General features: G+C 38.3%; 1 protein-coding gene across 1 annotated transcript in view; it reads right to left on the bottom strand.

Moving 5' to 3' along the window:
* Positions 1-336: 336 nt before the first annotated feature.
* The window catches only part of COPB2 (COPI coat complex subunit beta 2), a 35,573-nt gene continuing 22,225 nt past the window's right edge, over positions 337-13,684 (bottom strand). Inside the window, exons 10-22 of the mRNA XM_081105738.1 lie at positions 13,468-13,578; positions 11,590-11,678; positions 11,396-11,502; positions 10,236-10,379; positions 9,235-9,365; positions 8,781-8,988; positions 4,930-5,040; positions 3,727-3,941; positions 2,063-2,155; positions 1,793-1,973; positions 1,535-1,603; positions 1,324-1,395; positions 337-691 (exon numbers count right to left, since the gene is read on the bottom strand). Of these exons, the coding sequence (XP_080961864.1) occupies positions 599-691; positions 1,324-1,395; positions 1,535-1,603; positions 1,793-1,973; positions 2,063-2,155; positions 3,727-3,941; positions 4,930-5,040; positions 8,781-8,988; positions 9,235-9,365; positions 10,236-10,379; positions 11,396-11,502; positions 11,590-11,678; positions 13,468-13,578 (1,624 nt within the window). The 3' untranslated portion in view covers positions 337-598. The remainder of the gene's footprint in view (positions 692-1,323; positions 1,396-1,534; positions 1,604-1,792; positions 1,974-2,062; positions 2,156-3,726; positions 3,942-4,929; positions 5,041-8,780; positions 8,989-9,234; positions 9,366-10,235; positions 10,380-11,395; positions 11,503-11,589; positions 11,679-13,467; positions 13,579-13,684) is intronic.

Raw genomic sequence — 13,684 nt, 5'->3', positions numbered from 1 at the left:
TATTACCCCACAAGAGATATTGGAGAAGTGATGTTAGTTTCCCTAATCACATAAGGTAAGTGCAGTATAAGAAAAAAAGTACCATGCCTTCTGGTTTTAGACCTGGATTTCCAGAAACAAGCAGCTACGAGACAAAATCAGAGCAAAGCAGAAGAGCCCAAGCAACACAAGACTGAGGGGAGTGACGCAATGAGATTAAGGAAAATGTGGTTGATGGTATGTGAAATACAGCTTAGTGATGCAAAGAGAATGTGGGCTGATCTGGTTGGTGAGGTATAGTTTTGGCCCAGCCTAAAGTAGATGCTATTTTCTTAATTAGAAAGGAAGCTTGAAGAGTTTTCATTAACTCAAAAGATTTTATGAGATATGGTCTAATGACAGTATGAAAAAAATCAAAGTCCATGTCTATTTTGGTAGACAAGGAAACACACAGTGATGTAGATGCCACACAAACTTCCTAAGACCAGGAGGGCACAGCACAGTGTTTACATACAATTTAAGGAGTTTCTTCTCAGAGTCCCAGAGCACTGCGGTCAGGGCAACAATTAATACCTGTCCATAATAATCTGTTTAGTCATGTAAATGGGAAACGTTACATTCAATCATCCAAAATCTCTTCATCCAGGTTGATATCTGTTGTGTCAATATCTTCTAAATCCAAATTATCCAAATCTTCTAGTTCGAGTAAACTCTACAAAGAAAGAGTCATATAGTACTGTGTTAAAGAAAAGTTAGCTCTGATGTATGATCCAAAGAGATCTAAAATACAGGCACACCTCAGTGCTACTGCGGGTTCAATTCCAGACCACCACAATAAAACAAGTCACATCAATTGTATCTCCCAGTGCATATAAAAGTTATGTTTATGTTATACTGTAGTCTATTAACACATTGTGGATGGGTCATGAGAATTCTTTAAAAAGATATTAGCTTGTAAGAACATGTAATAAATACCCATTGCATTTTGAAGTTATTTAATTTTGAAGTGTGCCTTTAACATTTATGTACACCGTTTTTTGTACTCGTTCAATAGCAATAAAACTCCTGGTCTGCAATGTGTTGAGTTTGCAATAGTACTATGTCTAAAAATGTATGTACCTTAAAAAATTTACTACTAAAAAATGCTAACCATCATCTGAGCCTTCAGTGAGTCGTAATCTTTTTGCTAGGGGGCTTGCCTTCAATTTTTAAAAAATGCAGTAATTGTGAAGTGCAATAAAATGAGGCATGCCTGTAGTCTGTCAAAAAGGGTCCCTTCCCATTTCCAAGCCCCTGCTCGGAAACTGATCCCATCACTTAAAATGGGAAGTTTGGGGATCATACCTTTTCTTCTTTGTTGGCTGTGTGGGAGTCTATGATAACTGGAGTAGGAGAAGCAGATTTCCCATCAAGTTCCTGAAAGCCCAAGTGGAGATACATATAAAAATAGTAATTTGTTCAGGAATTCAAAGATTTCCCCCAAGGACTAGGAAGTGGGAGAGAGTACTTATTCAACAAATCTCAAACAGATTATTTCATGTAGCATTCTACTGACCTGTTGAGGTGCAGATCTTGAGGGCTGAAAGCCTTTTGACTCTTCCATGACATTTCTTTCTTCATTTGGCTATCAGAGAATAAAGCAAGAATAAAATGAAATATTTTGAAGTTGTAATTCATCTATGAAGTTGGCTTAAATCTCAGACATTAGCTCTTAGTCCAACAATAACATGCAATACAGTTCAAAACCTTGTGTCGTGAGTGCGCACTCACCCTGTAGTCACAACAGATGAGGCCTGGCACCCTGACCACTCACCGTGACAAGTGGGTATTGCTTAGCTGGCAACAGGTCAGCATGTGTTTCCTTCACCCATTCTTCCACAACAAAGGCTTCTTTTAATCCAGGAAAAAGGTTCTCATACTCTGTTGGATCAGCAAGGGATTCCGCTGCTTTCTGGTTGACTTTTGAGAGATTTTCTCTCCAGAGTTTAACCACCCTGATATAGATATCATGGAACCAAAGGGAGACTAAGTAAGTGGGCTGTTTTTATTTGAAACATTTCTTCCTAAAATAAAAAGTCTGTACCTTGAAACCTGACTGGGTAAGTAAGTCCGGGCCAGAAAAGCAGCTTCTGGCAGTCGTCCCGTCCTGATCAAGAGCTCTAGGCAAGCGTCGAGCCTGAAGATGGAAAAGGAGAGGCACTGTTACTAAGAAGAAACACGGTAACCCCGGCATTTCACACTTAAAGAAGCATGGGCCTAGTGTTTGAAAGTCAGCATTCCCTCCCCAACTCCCACACATACTCCTCATTGTTGTGTCACTGAGCCATTTAACCTGTCACCACCTGTGTGTTCCACAATCCGTGGACTCCAGGAGTTGTGATGGGTGAGAGCTTTTGTGACCATTTTCCACCTCAACTTTTAACAACTCCTAAGGAGAATCAAAAGGGGCTTTTTCAAGACACGTTAAGGTAGTTGAGATGAGCACCTTTTAAAGGCTTTAGGAGATAGAGGGCAGTGTCTCCAATATGGGCTGTGCTGGACAGTCCAGTGGGAAAATACCCAGTGTCTATTTTCTTAAGTTTGATAAATGTGTTTTAGAATTCAAATTCTTTGGATTTTAGAAAAGTAATACAGTACATATACTATATATTACCTAATATCAGTATCAAAAATCATAATATTCTGCAATAACAAATACTAAATTCTATGAAAGTAACTAATAGTATTTCAGAGTTAAGGTCATGTTTTGAAATCAAGTTATAAAAACCATTTTCAGAATAGTTTTGGATTTCTGAATTATGGGTAAAGAAGAGTGGACCTATTACAGGTATGTAAATTTATAGTTTCTACTTTAAACACAAATATTAAAAATATACAATAAATATATAATGGGGGAAGGGGTGCACATTGGAAGGTTTTATGTCAGTGTGGGGTTTAAAAGGTTAGTATGTAGGCCATAGCCAGCTTGGCTCAGTGCATAGAGTGTTGGCCTGCAGACTGAAGGGTCCTGAATTCAGCTCTGGTCAAGGGCACATGCCTCGGCTGCAGGCTCATTGCTGACCCTGGCTGGGTGGGGCACATGCGGGAGGCAACCAATCAATGTGTTTCTCTCACATCCATGATACTCTGTCTCTCCCTCTCCCTTCCACTCTCTCTCAAAAAAAAAAAAAAAAAAAAATCAATGGAAAAAATATCCTCGTGTGAGGATTAACAACAAAAAAAGTTAAGCATATAAGACAAGGTTAATGAATACTTTTGTGTTTTATTTCATAACATGGTCAACTAGTGTTGAAATGATTTGGTCTGCGCTAACTGCCAGACTTGACTTGACATTTTTATGCTTTACAGTTGGACTCAAATCTAACTGGTATCTTCATCTTTTATTGCCATGAACAGATCAGAATTACCCAATTTGGGTAAAATCATCTGCCATTCAGGCACTAACTGGAACAACACAAGTAACCTCCTGCCATCATAAAATGGTTCAGCCAGTAAGTGGTAGGGCTGTTGAGGAATTTCTCCTAATTGAGCCTTCCTGAATAGCTCATTTTCCTCAAACATTTAGACCAACTGTGTTAAGAGCATCCTTCGCTGAAGGTGTGTGCCACCAGGTAGCACTGTCCTCCTGACTGCCACCACTAGCAACACTATTTGGCCAGGCATCAGCTCTCTGTAGGGTTCATTCTTCACAAACGGCTCCAGAGTGCTTTTAATTACTCTACTTTCAGACCCTGGATTAATACTTACTTGCCCTGTAAGAAGTAACTCATGAATGCCACATTATTCTTGCCATCTCTCTCCGCACCCTCTGCTAGCTTGTTCACCATACTAGCATTTCCAGAGGCGGTGGCCAACAGCAACAGACCCCCATAATCCTGTGCGTGGTGCAGGCACTCCTGGGCGAGGCCAAACTGACATTTACTGATGGCAAGCTCAGCAAGTTGTTTCCACTTCTGTTCCGACTGTAAGAAAGTTTCCATGTTAAATTATCTTTGGAAATAAACATTAGAATTTCCAACATCAACATTATCCTATTAACCTGAACAATTCTGTGCTGACAATGGGCGATCACAGGGTGGGGCAAAAGTAGGTTTATAGGAATTCATATGGAAAATACAATAAAAAATAATACAAGAATAAAGTTTCATGTACTCAACTGTAAACCTTTTGCCTCACTATATTGAGCTGTGCTTGTTAAACTGGTTCTATCAATCAAAATAAAATGAAATGACAAAATGTATAATGAGGAAATGGAAATTATTCACATACAAAATTAATTAAAACAAATCAATTTTAATGATACATGAATAATTAACCCATTATATCTTTATTTTGTAATTGCAGTGAAAATAAACCACCTAATAGAAGTTTTAAGGTAATTAGATTACAATTTTAATGAGTGATTTAATACCATTTTTTGAAAGATTACAAAATTATGTCCTTAAATATTTAATAATATTGTCATTTGTAGCTTCTCAAAAAACAAATAAAATACACATTTGGGTGATATTAATGTAACTAAAGAATTTACCAGTAAATGCTAGACTTAACCACAACTAGAAGCCCTCAGCTTGCAAAGATTCATAAAATGTCACTAAACTATCAAAATATCAGAACCCTTCTTTAAAACCAACATCTTTCTCAGTAGTTTGGGATACTGGCAAATTACTGCTACACCTGCGCTCTTATTAAAGTTCTCATACTCGTTTACCTACTATCTTACATCTTTCCTTCTCTTCCAAAACAGATCTGTAAAGACTTTAAAGTGTTTTAATATCTTAAATTAGAATGCTAAGAATATCGCCAATATAATGCATGTAACTTATGCAAAGATTAACATAATATATTCTTAAACAAGACCAAAGAGACAATAACCTCAGCAAAATGAGTCTAATTTGCAATTTATACTAAACACACAGACATACTGACCTATCAGGTATTAGTACATACCTCTGCTTCCACTGCTAACTGGTATGCAATTTTTAGTTCTCCAAGCTGAAGAGCAAGTTCAAAGCGATGCTCAGGATCTGTGGATACTGTAAGAGCTTGTTGCTTGAAGCCCTGAACAGATTAAAAAACGCGTGTGTAATCTGTATGTAAACACATGCATTCAGCAAATCATCCACTTCCTTTCAAACTAAAATAGATATCCCTGCTGACACAGAAAGCCCATTTGAGTCAAAACTAACAGGTAACAAAATACTCCAATGAGAAGACAGGAAAAAAATGGAGGAATCATTAACTGACAAGAACCCCAGCAGAGAAAATTCACACAATGCCTACTGTTCTCTCAGCAGTGGAAGCTAACAGATGCTAGATAAACTCAAGTAAAACAACGTAAAATCAGAAATGCAAAAGTAAATAGAAGTGTCAAAAAAATGGATTTCAGGAAGTTGAAAGAACAACAGTCATTTCTTAAAAAGGCAGACAGTGGGGCAGACCTAGGTGTTTGTAATCTCACTAAACTGGGTCTTAGAGGTCATCTAGACCAGTCCCTCAAAGAAAAAAGTAAAAGGTAAAACCTTCCTATTTTCTAACACCTGCAGGTCACTTAGCAAACATCTGCTTCCAGCTCCTGACGTTGTCATTACTTATGCTTTTAGTGTCGGTCTCATGTCCAGTGTATTCATCAGCAAGTATCCCTTCTCCTGCTCCACTCGTGTCATCAGAAACAGGTGTTTAAACCAACTATTGTAATTTCTAAATTAGCTTCTCTCCCAAGACAAACAGTACCGGAGAGGTCTGTCTTATGGGCAAGTTCTTCAGCTCTAGAGAAGTGGTGTGTTAGACAGAAGCTCCGACTTCATCGGACTGAGGGAGAATGCTGTTACGAGGTGGTCAGCGCGGAGGAACTGGAGAGCTTTCAGAGTTGTTTGGCTGATCTTCAGAATGGCTGTACCGTCCTGTTTAAAATGTTTAACTCCTCAGACTATACAAGCTCTTCGCCCATGAGTAGAGAGTAAACAAGCACTCTGGATAATGTGCGGTACTCTCTTCTTCCCTAGCACTAATGTAGACAATATAAAGTCTGAGAGAGGAGGATGGAAGATCTATGGAACTAGTCAGGTAAAGGCAAGGACAAAGCAGTGAAATCAGGTGGATTAAATACCCTCTGTTTTCCTCCAAATCCCCACTGAAATGACATTAAAGGGATTCTTTTTTTAAAGGCATAAGCTCGCAACAACACATACAAAGGCAGAGGAGACATTAGTTGCAAAATGTTGGAATCTGGAAAGCTGGTGGAAAGGTATAAAGATTCAGCTGAAACACTAGAGAAAATCCTCAATCAGGAGTGAACACAGCATAGAAAACCACCCAATTTACACCCCAGAACCCCCAAAGGTGTCTCGTGAAGGGTAGTGCTAAAACAAAACTGCCTGAAAGGTCACATAAGAAGCAGTTAGATATCCCAGGTCCCCACTGCTCTCCCTCATACCCTTTGACATACACACGAAACACGAGGTTTATTTTTTGGAAAGGATCTCGTCTGAGAGATACCCTGCGCACCTGGAGGAAAGAATCTTGAGTATCAAAAGGGAACAGGTTATGAAAATGAATGTGGAGACTAAATGAAATACTAAATACTGAGACACTAAACTGTTTTCTACTTAACCCCCAGCATGGTGGTGATTGGGGAGCTTTTCTGTAAACTATAACCAGCCCAAGGGGTATGACCTAAAAATACTAAAATCACTAAAATGTCAGTGAGGGCTACATGTCAGAGTGCGTGGCACAATGCTAAGTGCTCATTAAATGAATAAATGAGTCATTAAATTCACTAAATGAAGATACAGTGGGGCCTTAACTTACGAGTTTAATTCGATCCGAGACAGAGCTCGTTAAGGAGCTCGTTAACTCAAATTACTCTGTCAACTCAATGCAAAAAATCCGCTGAGACAGCTGGTATCTCAAAAAACTCGTTAGTCGGGACACTCGTAAGTCAAGGCCCCACTGTACTGACATTGAGGTTCCCCAATCAAATGGCCCAGCCACATCACATGTGAGTTCATACCCAATAAGCCCACCCACAAACTCAGATCTTTTGATCTGCTTCTTACACCTGTACTCTTAAATTAATGCCCAAGGATCACCAGACACCTGAGGAAAATCCCTAACGAGATCAAAATGAACCAACAGTAGTAACTTAACATGTAGGGAACCTACCACGTAGGGCAAAAGAAAACTTCAAAACTACAACAAAGAGAAACTACCATATCCTCAGAGAGAGAAGAGAAACTTTACCCATAAACAAGATTTTAAAAGTCCACAAATAACAAAATGAAAAAACCAGTTCAGGAAATCCAACACTTGAATAACAATTCCACAAAGAGAAACTATAAAACAAAGGAAATCATCGGAAAAATGATTTTTAAAACTCAAAAATGAAAAGGATGATTCCTCATCTAGAGTGGGAAGTAGTAAGAAATGTCTTAAAACTCCAGTTAAAAAAGTTCATCTAATATCCAGCAAAATGAATAATAATTGACCCCTTTCAATGCCCACCATCATGATATCCAGAACAATAGGGACAAGATCCAAAAAAAGCTTCCAGGGAGAAAACACAGATCAGGTATCAAGAATCAGGGATATAAGTGGCTTTAGACTTTAATAATAACTAGAAGTTAGAAAGCAATAGAACAATATCTTTGATTCTGAGAGAAAACTACCCCAACCTTGAATTCTATATCCAGTGAAGTGGTCAATTATGGTAAAGGGTAGAACAATGGCACTTTCAAGCAGTCAAGGTCACAAAAAATTTACTTCCCAATAGACCCTTTCTCAGGAAACTACTGAAGGACATGCTCCAGCAAAATGAGGACATAAAAACCAGGCAAGAAGTCAGGGGATACAGGAAACAATAGATCCAACTCAAGAGAGAGGCCAAGGGGAGCCCCAACATGATGGTGAAGGGGGATATCCATGATGAGAGCAGAAAAACCAGTTCAGACTGAAGCTGACTAAACATACTGAAAGGTGATGTTAGGAAAATCTGGAGAACCAGCAGAGTAGTGAGAATAATCATAAGTACATTAAAAAAAAAAAAAAAACAAAGTTTAAAAAAGAATTATTAACTTCAGGGAAAACAACTGCAGGAAGAGAAAGCTACAATATACCACATGGATCAGCTATGAACAGTGTTTAGATAGCCATAATAGTGTAAACATTGATACTGGTCTATTCAAACTCATGATATAATTATATTGGAAGGATAAGGACTAGGAAAGTGTCATGTATGTGGGAGAAGCAGACGGGGTGAAAGATAAATACTTAGCTAGAGTGGGAAGTCACAGGAAATGTCTAACGTTGAGAAACAGCATGGAAATAAATACCGAGTCAGCTAAAAGAATTAAGTGATTACTTCTAGAAAGTAGAAATGAGAGAGGGGAAGGCTGTTTTTTCATAAGCCTTGTAAAGCTTCATGCCCATATAACTTTGGTTACTAAAACACCACATCAAAAAAAAGACATATCACTCATTTTAAATTTTATGTGTATTTTACCATTAAAAAAAAATGCCAGTTAGGAAAGAAAGCTCTAGTATAGAAATGAAAATAGTAACAGGATGGAAAAGAAGTCTACAGAAAGGAAAGACTGATAATCACCCCCAACATTTAAATGGGGTACCAAGGATGTAGGGGAAGGAGAAGAAAGAGTGTAACAGTGACTTCTATTTACAGGAAAACTCCATTGCCATAAGGAAATCAGTGGCAATTAAAGTTTTTCCAATTTATACTGACATTCTTTTTAATTGCTGGTTTTAAAAAACACACAAAACTTAAATAAGCAAATAGGACCTCTTACCTGCTTTTCCAAAAAATGTGCGACTCTGGTCCTTTGTTCCTTGGGAATGGTGGGAAGGACTTTATCAGCCATGCTGAAGTCCCTCCGCATGACAGCTGTCTGGTATTCCAGCACTGAGACCAGGAGGGAGTAGCTGACGATGTTCAGTTCTTTATCCCCCAGATAAAGCCTGTTGTCTTTAGGAATATAGCCCAGGAGATACATCGTTCTGTATTACAAACAGAAACTAATTTAGCCCAAATCAGTACACACAGATACACACCCACATTTTGCCTCTAGCGCAAAATCTTTACATTTGATTGATGTAATTCTGGTTAGCAATTGCCAACCCACTAAAACTATAACACTGAAAAATCAGGCCCATCATTCCTATAAGCCAGCAATAGGTTTTGTTTAAAAAGTATATTTTTAAATTTAGGATGCTTAAGGCAAAAGCAAAACAATACTCAGCTACCTGTCCAAGTGGGCAATGGTGACTATTTCTCCTCCAACGTAGTAATTTAATCTGTTCACAGAACTTGTGTAAATGAAGCAGTCGCCTACCCACAGCCCCGTTTTCACAATTTCCTGAATCTCACCAAGAACCTACAAAAAAAAAAAAAGTCTATTATTACCTTACTCAGCATTAGAAATCCTGTAACAAAAAAAATATAATTAAGATAAGGCAGAGTAAAAACAAAATCCTATTTCAAGAAAGAAAATCTAGCCTGGCCGGTGAGGCTCAGTGGTTGAGCATCAACCTATGAGCCTAGAAGTCATAGTTGGATTCTGGTCAGGGCACATGCCCAGGTTGTGGGCTTGATCCTCAGTACAGGGCATGCAGGAGGCAGCTGATCAATGATCCTCTGTCATTACTGATGTTTCTATTCCTCTCTCCCTCTCCCTCCCTCCCTAAGAAGTCAATAAAAAACACACAACATAACGTATTTTTAAAAAAAGAAAGAAAATCTACCTTTGGAATTTCTATCTTCTTTCTCCATTTAAGAACAGAATCCTGGATGAGTATTTGTAATGTAAAATCTCATTGTTGTGTCAAAGCTGTGATTAAAAAAGTGTTTATCTAAACTCCTAACACACATGAAACCAGCATAATAAGTATTTCATAAAATCTTCCAGGACATCTCCACAATAGATTATTTATCTTTACCATTTGAGAGCTCATTTAAATCACTGTGACCAAACTGTCTTAAAACCAAAACACCTTCTAAATTTCTTTACTGAAAGATAATCTAAATTAGTCTAAGGATTTCCTAAAATCAAAGCACAAATTTCTTTTAAATATAAATACTTTTAGACTCTGATCTCTAAGCCAATATTTTAATTTTCACATTTTACTGTAACTTCCTTAATGCTTAGTTCCCCCAAACCTAATTTATACTAAAATGTTAAAATGAGTGAAGTTCTAAGAATATAAATCACTCAGAAGCAAAACTAAAGTTGTGCTGACACAATTACCTCAAAGGCATCTTCAATGCCATCTTCAGTAACTCCCTCATGTGTTTCCTGTGCAGCCAAGACTTTTTCCGACAGATACTTAAGGATAAAAAATGACTCCTCAGTGGCAATACAGACTAGCTCTCCAGAGTCAGACCAGAAAATCTGCAACATGACAAAAACACAAACAAATGATTTTGGGTTTCTGAGTAGATATGATAAATTGCATACACTTTCTGTCTTACAAGATTTATCTTATAGTAAGTATATACTTAGCAATTTAATACAGTGTGCATATACATCCATTTGAGAAGGCAGGCAGGGCAGTGCTGTTCTATTTAGCCTAGAAATGGACAGACGTAGGGAGACAGGTAGGAGAGTGTCAGTGTTCACTAGATGTGCTGTAATTTAGAGGAGCAGAAACCCATTCCCTATTGTTCTAGAATAGTGTTTCTCACCCCGCCCCCCACCCCCCCGCATTATCAATTTTCAATTCCCCCCTGAACTTTTTAGACAGTTTTCATAATCACCTTCCCCTATGAAATTTTAACACCACAGATACTACTGTCGGTACGTTTATTTATAATGCATGCACATGGTATACAGGTTACAATACATACATATACATATGCATACTTACACTTTATAGATAGAAAGTTAAGTTTTTTCACCCCTCACAAACTGGTTTTTGCCCCTTTGCCTACTGAAAGTGCATGCTCTAGAAGACAGAAACATGATGAGGGAGGTGGACTTGCTGCCAAGGATAATTTCCTGACAACGAAAGCTGTCAAAGGAGCAGGCAGTTCTAAAGCAGAAAACTTTGTCACTGGAGACGGTAACCTAGCGTTCAAGCAGCCACTATCGGGGAAAGGAGGAAAAGACATTCTGAAATGAGTGGGACTTCTCAGGCCTTCCCAAGCGAAGGACTCTCTGACCTTCTGTCTTCAAAGCATGCTTTTCTCACTCGGGCAGGAGCCATTTAAAACATGAAAAGTGCTTGGCATTGGTATAACTTTATATTTTTCAAAATATCCAACAGCTATTGCCTTATTTTAATACCACAACTCCGAGTTGCTAAGCAGTCCTGGGGTAAATGGTGCTATGCCCAACACAATGGAACAGGGACTGCAGGGTACAGGGACCCAGAGACACACATTCCCAAAACAATGGCGGGAACTCACATGTTTGGGCTGAATTTCAATTCTGCGTATGAGTTCTGTATTGTCCCAGTCATAGAAAGCTAAGCCATTTACAGATCTGACCCCCAATAAGAAGCCTCCATAGATACCTAAAAAGAACAAAAAGGTTTTTACTTAGATGGTAATCGAGCCATTACAAAGCTTCTAAAAATGTATCATATAAAAATAACACTCACTTTCAGCTCCAAAATCTGGTTTAAATGATTTTTTTTCCTTAAAGTTTTTAAATATCTTTACAACACTGTTGCTCTCTCTTATTGCATACCTGGGAGGAAAAACAGAAGGCAAACATAGCATATTATATACTAAATCATAATTCCATCAAATGTTACAAGTATCTTCAAATATAGTTATGCATATATATAAAATATTTAAAGACTTGCTAATATAATTTTTCCTTAAGAGTTCCGTGAACAGTTGGACAAATTATGAATGGGTTTCACACTATTACACAGATTACTAGGGCTTACAAATTATTTTAGAAACTGAAAAAGACCTAAATGTCCACCATTAGGTGAATTACTGAACCAACTGTGGTATATTTGTACAATGGAATACTACTCTGCAAAACAATGACCAGTTACTGATTCATGAAACCATGGTGAATTTCAGAAACACTGCTGAGTAAAAGAAGCCAGACAAGGGAGTGTACACCATGTAACTCCATTTAGACAAAGCTCTAAAGAAGACAGATCCATATGGTGACAAAAAAGCAGATCAGGATTTGCCTGGGGCTTGGGAGAAGGGGTGAGTGCTGACTGCTAAGGGAGACATGGGGACATTTTTGAGGTGATAGAAATGTTCTGTATCTTGATTGTGCTGATGGTTAAAGTCTGCATACATCAGTTTAAATTCACTGAAATGTATACTTAAAATATTTTGTATAAATTATACTTCAGTAAAAGTGACTTAAAAAATAAAAAACAACTTTCATAAGTGGTTCACTAGTCAACCATGCTTGGCAAAAACTTAAGAAAATTGCATATATTCAGGCCTCTTGAAAAGAGGGGCTGTGGCCGTGGCTGGATATTCAAGAATATTCATTGACAACTGCTGTGCTCAAGACAGAAAAGATACTGAACAGTGTAGTGTCTTGGCTGGATAAAGCTGAAAAAGGCGAACTACCACCCGAGAGGCAGCGGTATGTTGAGAGAGGTAAGGTAATTCAGGAACTATAATTTTGCTTAAGATGATAACAAAGTACCTTTTAGTATAGGGAACTGTTCATGAATAAATGTATTTAGAAAATTTCTGAAAAGATCAAAACAAGTCCTTATCTGTCAGTGAATCTTTTTTGTTAAAAAAATTTTTTTTAATGCATCTTATTACACAATACTGAGGCAACACAAAATATGGGGAAACAAAACTAAGAAAACTGAAGATACAATTCCGTGTGTGGTCTAACAGCGACAAAGCCCTAATGTTTATCACATGCACCAAACTGGAATAAAAAAGGAACCGGTCGGAGACTTTCTAGTATAATAATTCAGAGTTAAGTGTTTTCTTTTCCTGTTTTTAATGAGAACATTTTATGGACAATATGAATTAAGATGGAATTTGTTTTATTAAGAACGGGAAATAAGAGAAAATGTATTTTTAAAAAGATTCAATGACGTTCTCGTCAAGATGACAGCAGATTATAGCATCTCCCTCAGGCAGCTCATAAAGGAGGGGCAGCAGCACCTTGGGACGCCAGGTCACAGGGTCACCCCAGGTCACTTGCCAAAGACCTGATTTGAGGGCCTACTGTGCCTTGCACCCATAAGCACCAGGCATGGCAATGGGCTCCCATCAAGGAAATGGGTACTGGATCCCCGGTTAATGGGATGATTAGGTCAGTTTGAGGGGAGCCAGCTCAGTACTGCACATAGAAAGGGCAAAGGCACTCATGCTGCACAGCTGCCTCTGAATCTACCCTTCCAGGCAGCTCTGGTGAGAGATGTTCTTTAACACGGAGAAGCAAAGCACACACTGCCCTCAAGAACCTCTCTGGCCCAACCACAACAGAACAGCATTTGCAATCAGGGCAAGCTGGAATCACACAGCCTACTTACTCTGAGGAATCATGGGCCCATGCAAACTCCTGGGCAGACCCAAAGCTCTTGTTTCTCAACGCCATTGCTGTGTAGATGATATACTCGCCATCACCACAAACCACAACAAATCTAGAAATTATGGAAGCCAGGAAGGGAATTAGAGGACCAATGACATGTACAAAAAATAATGATTCATATTTACGTAAAATATTTCTAATAACAAATGTTATTTCAG

Source organism: Myotis nattereri (genome assembly GCF_964212035.1).
Source record: "Myotis nattereri genome assembly, chromosome: 14".
Lineage (NCBI taxonomy): Eukaryota > Metazoa > Chordata > Mammalia > Chiroptera > Vespertilionidae > Myotis > Myotis nattereri.
This window is presented reverse-complemented; position numbering and strand designations above follow the sequence as displayed.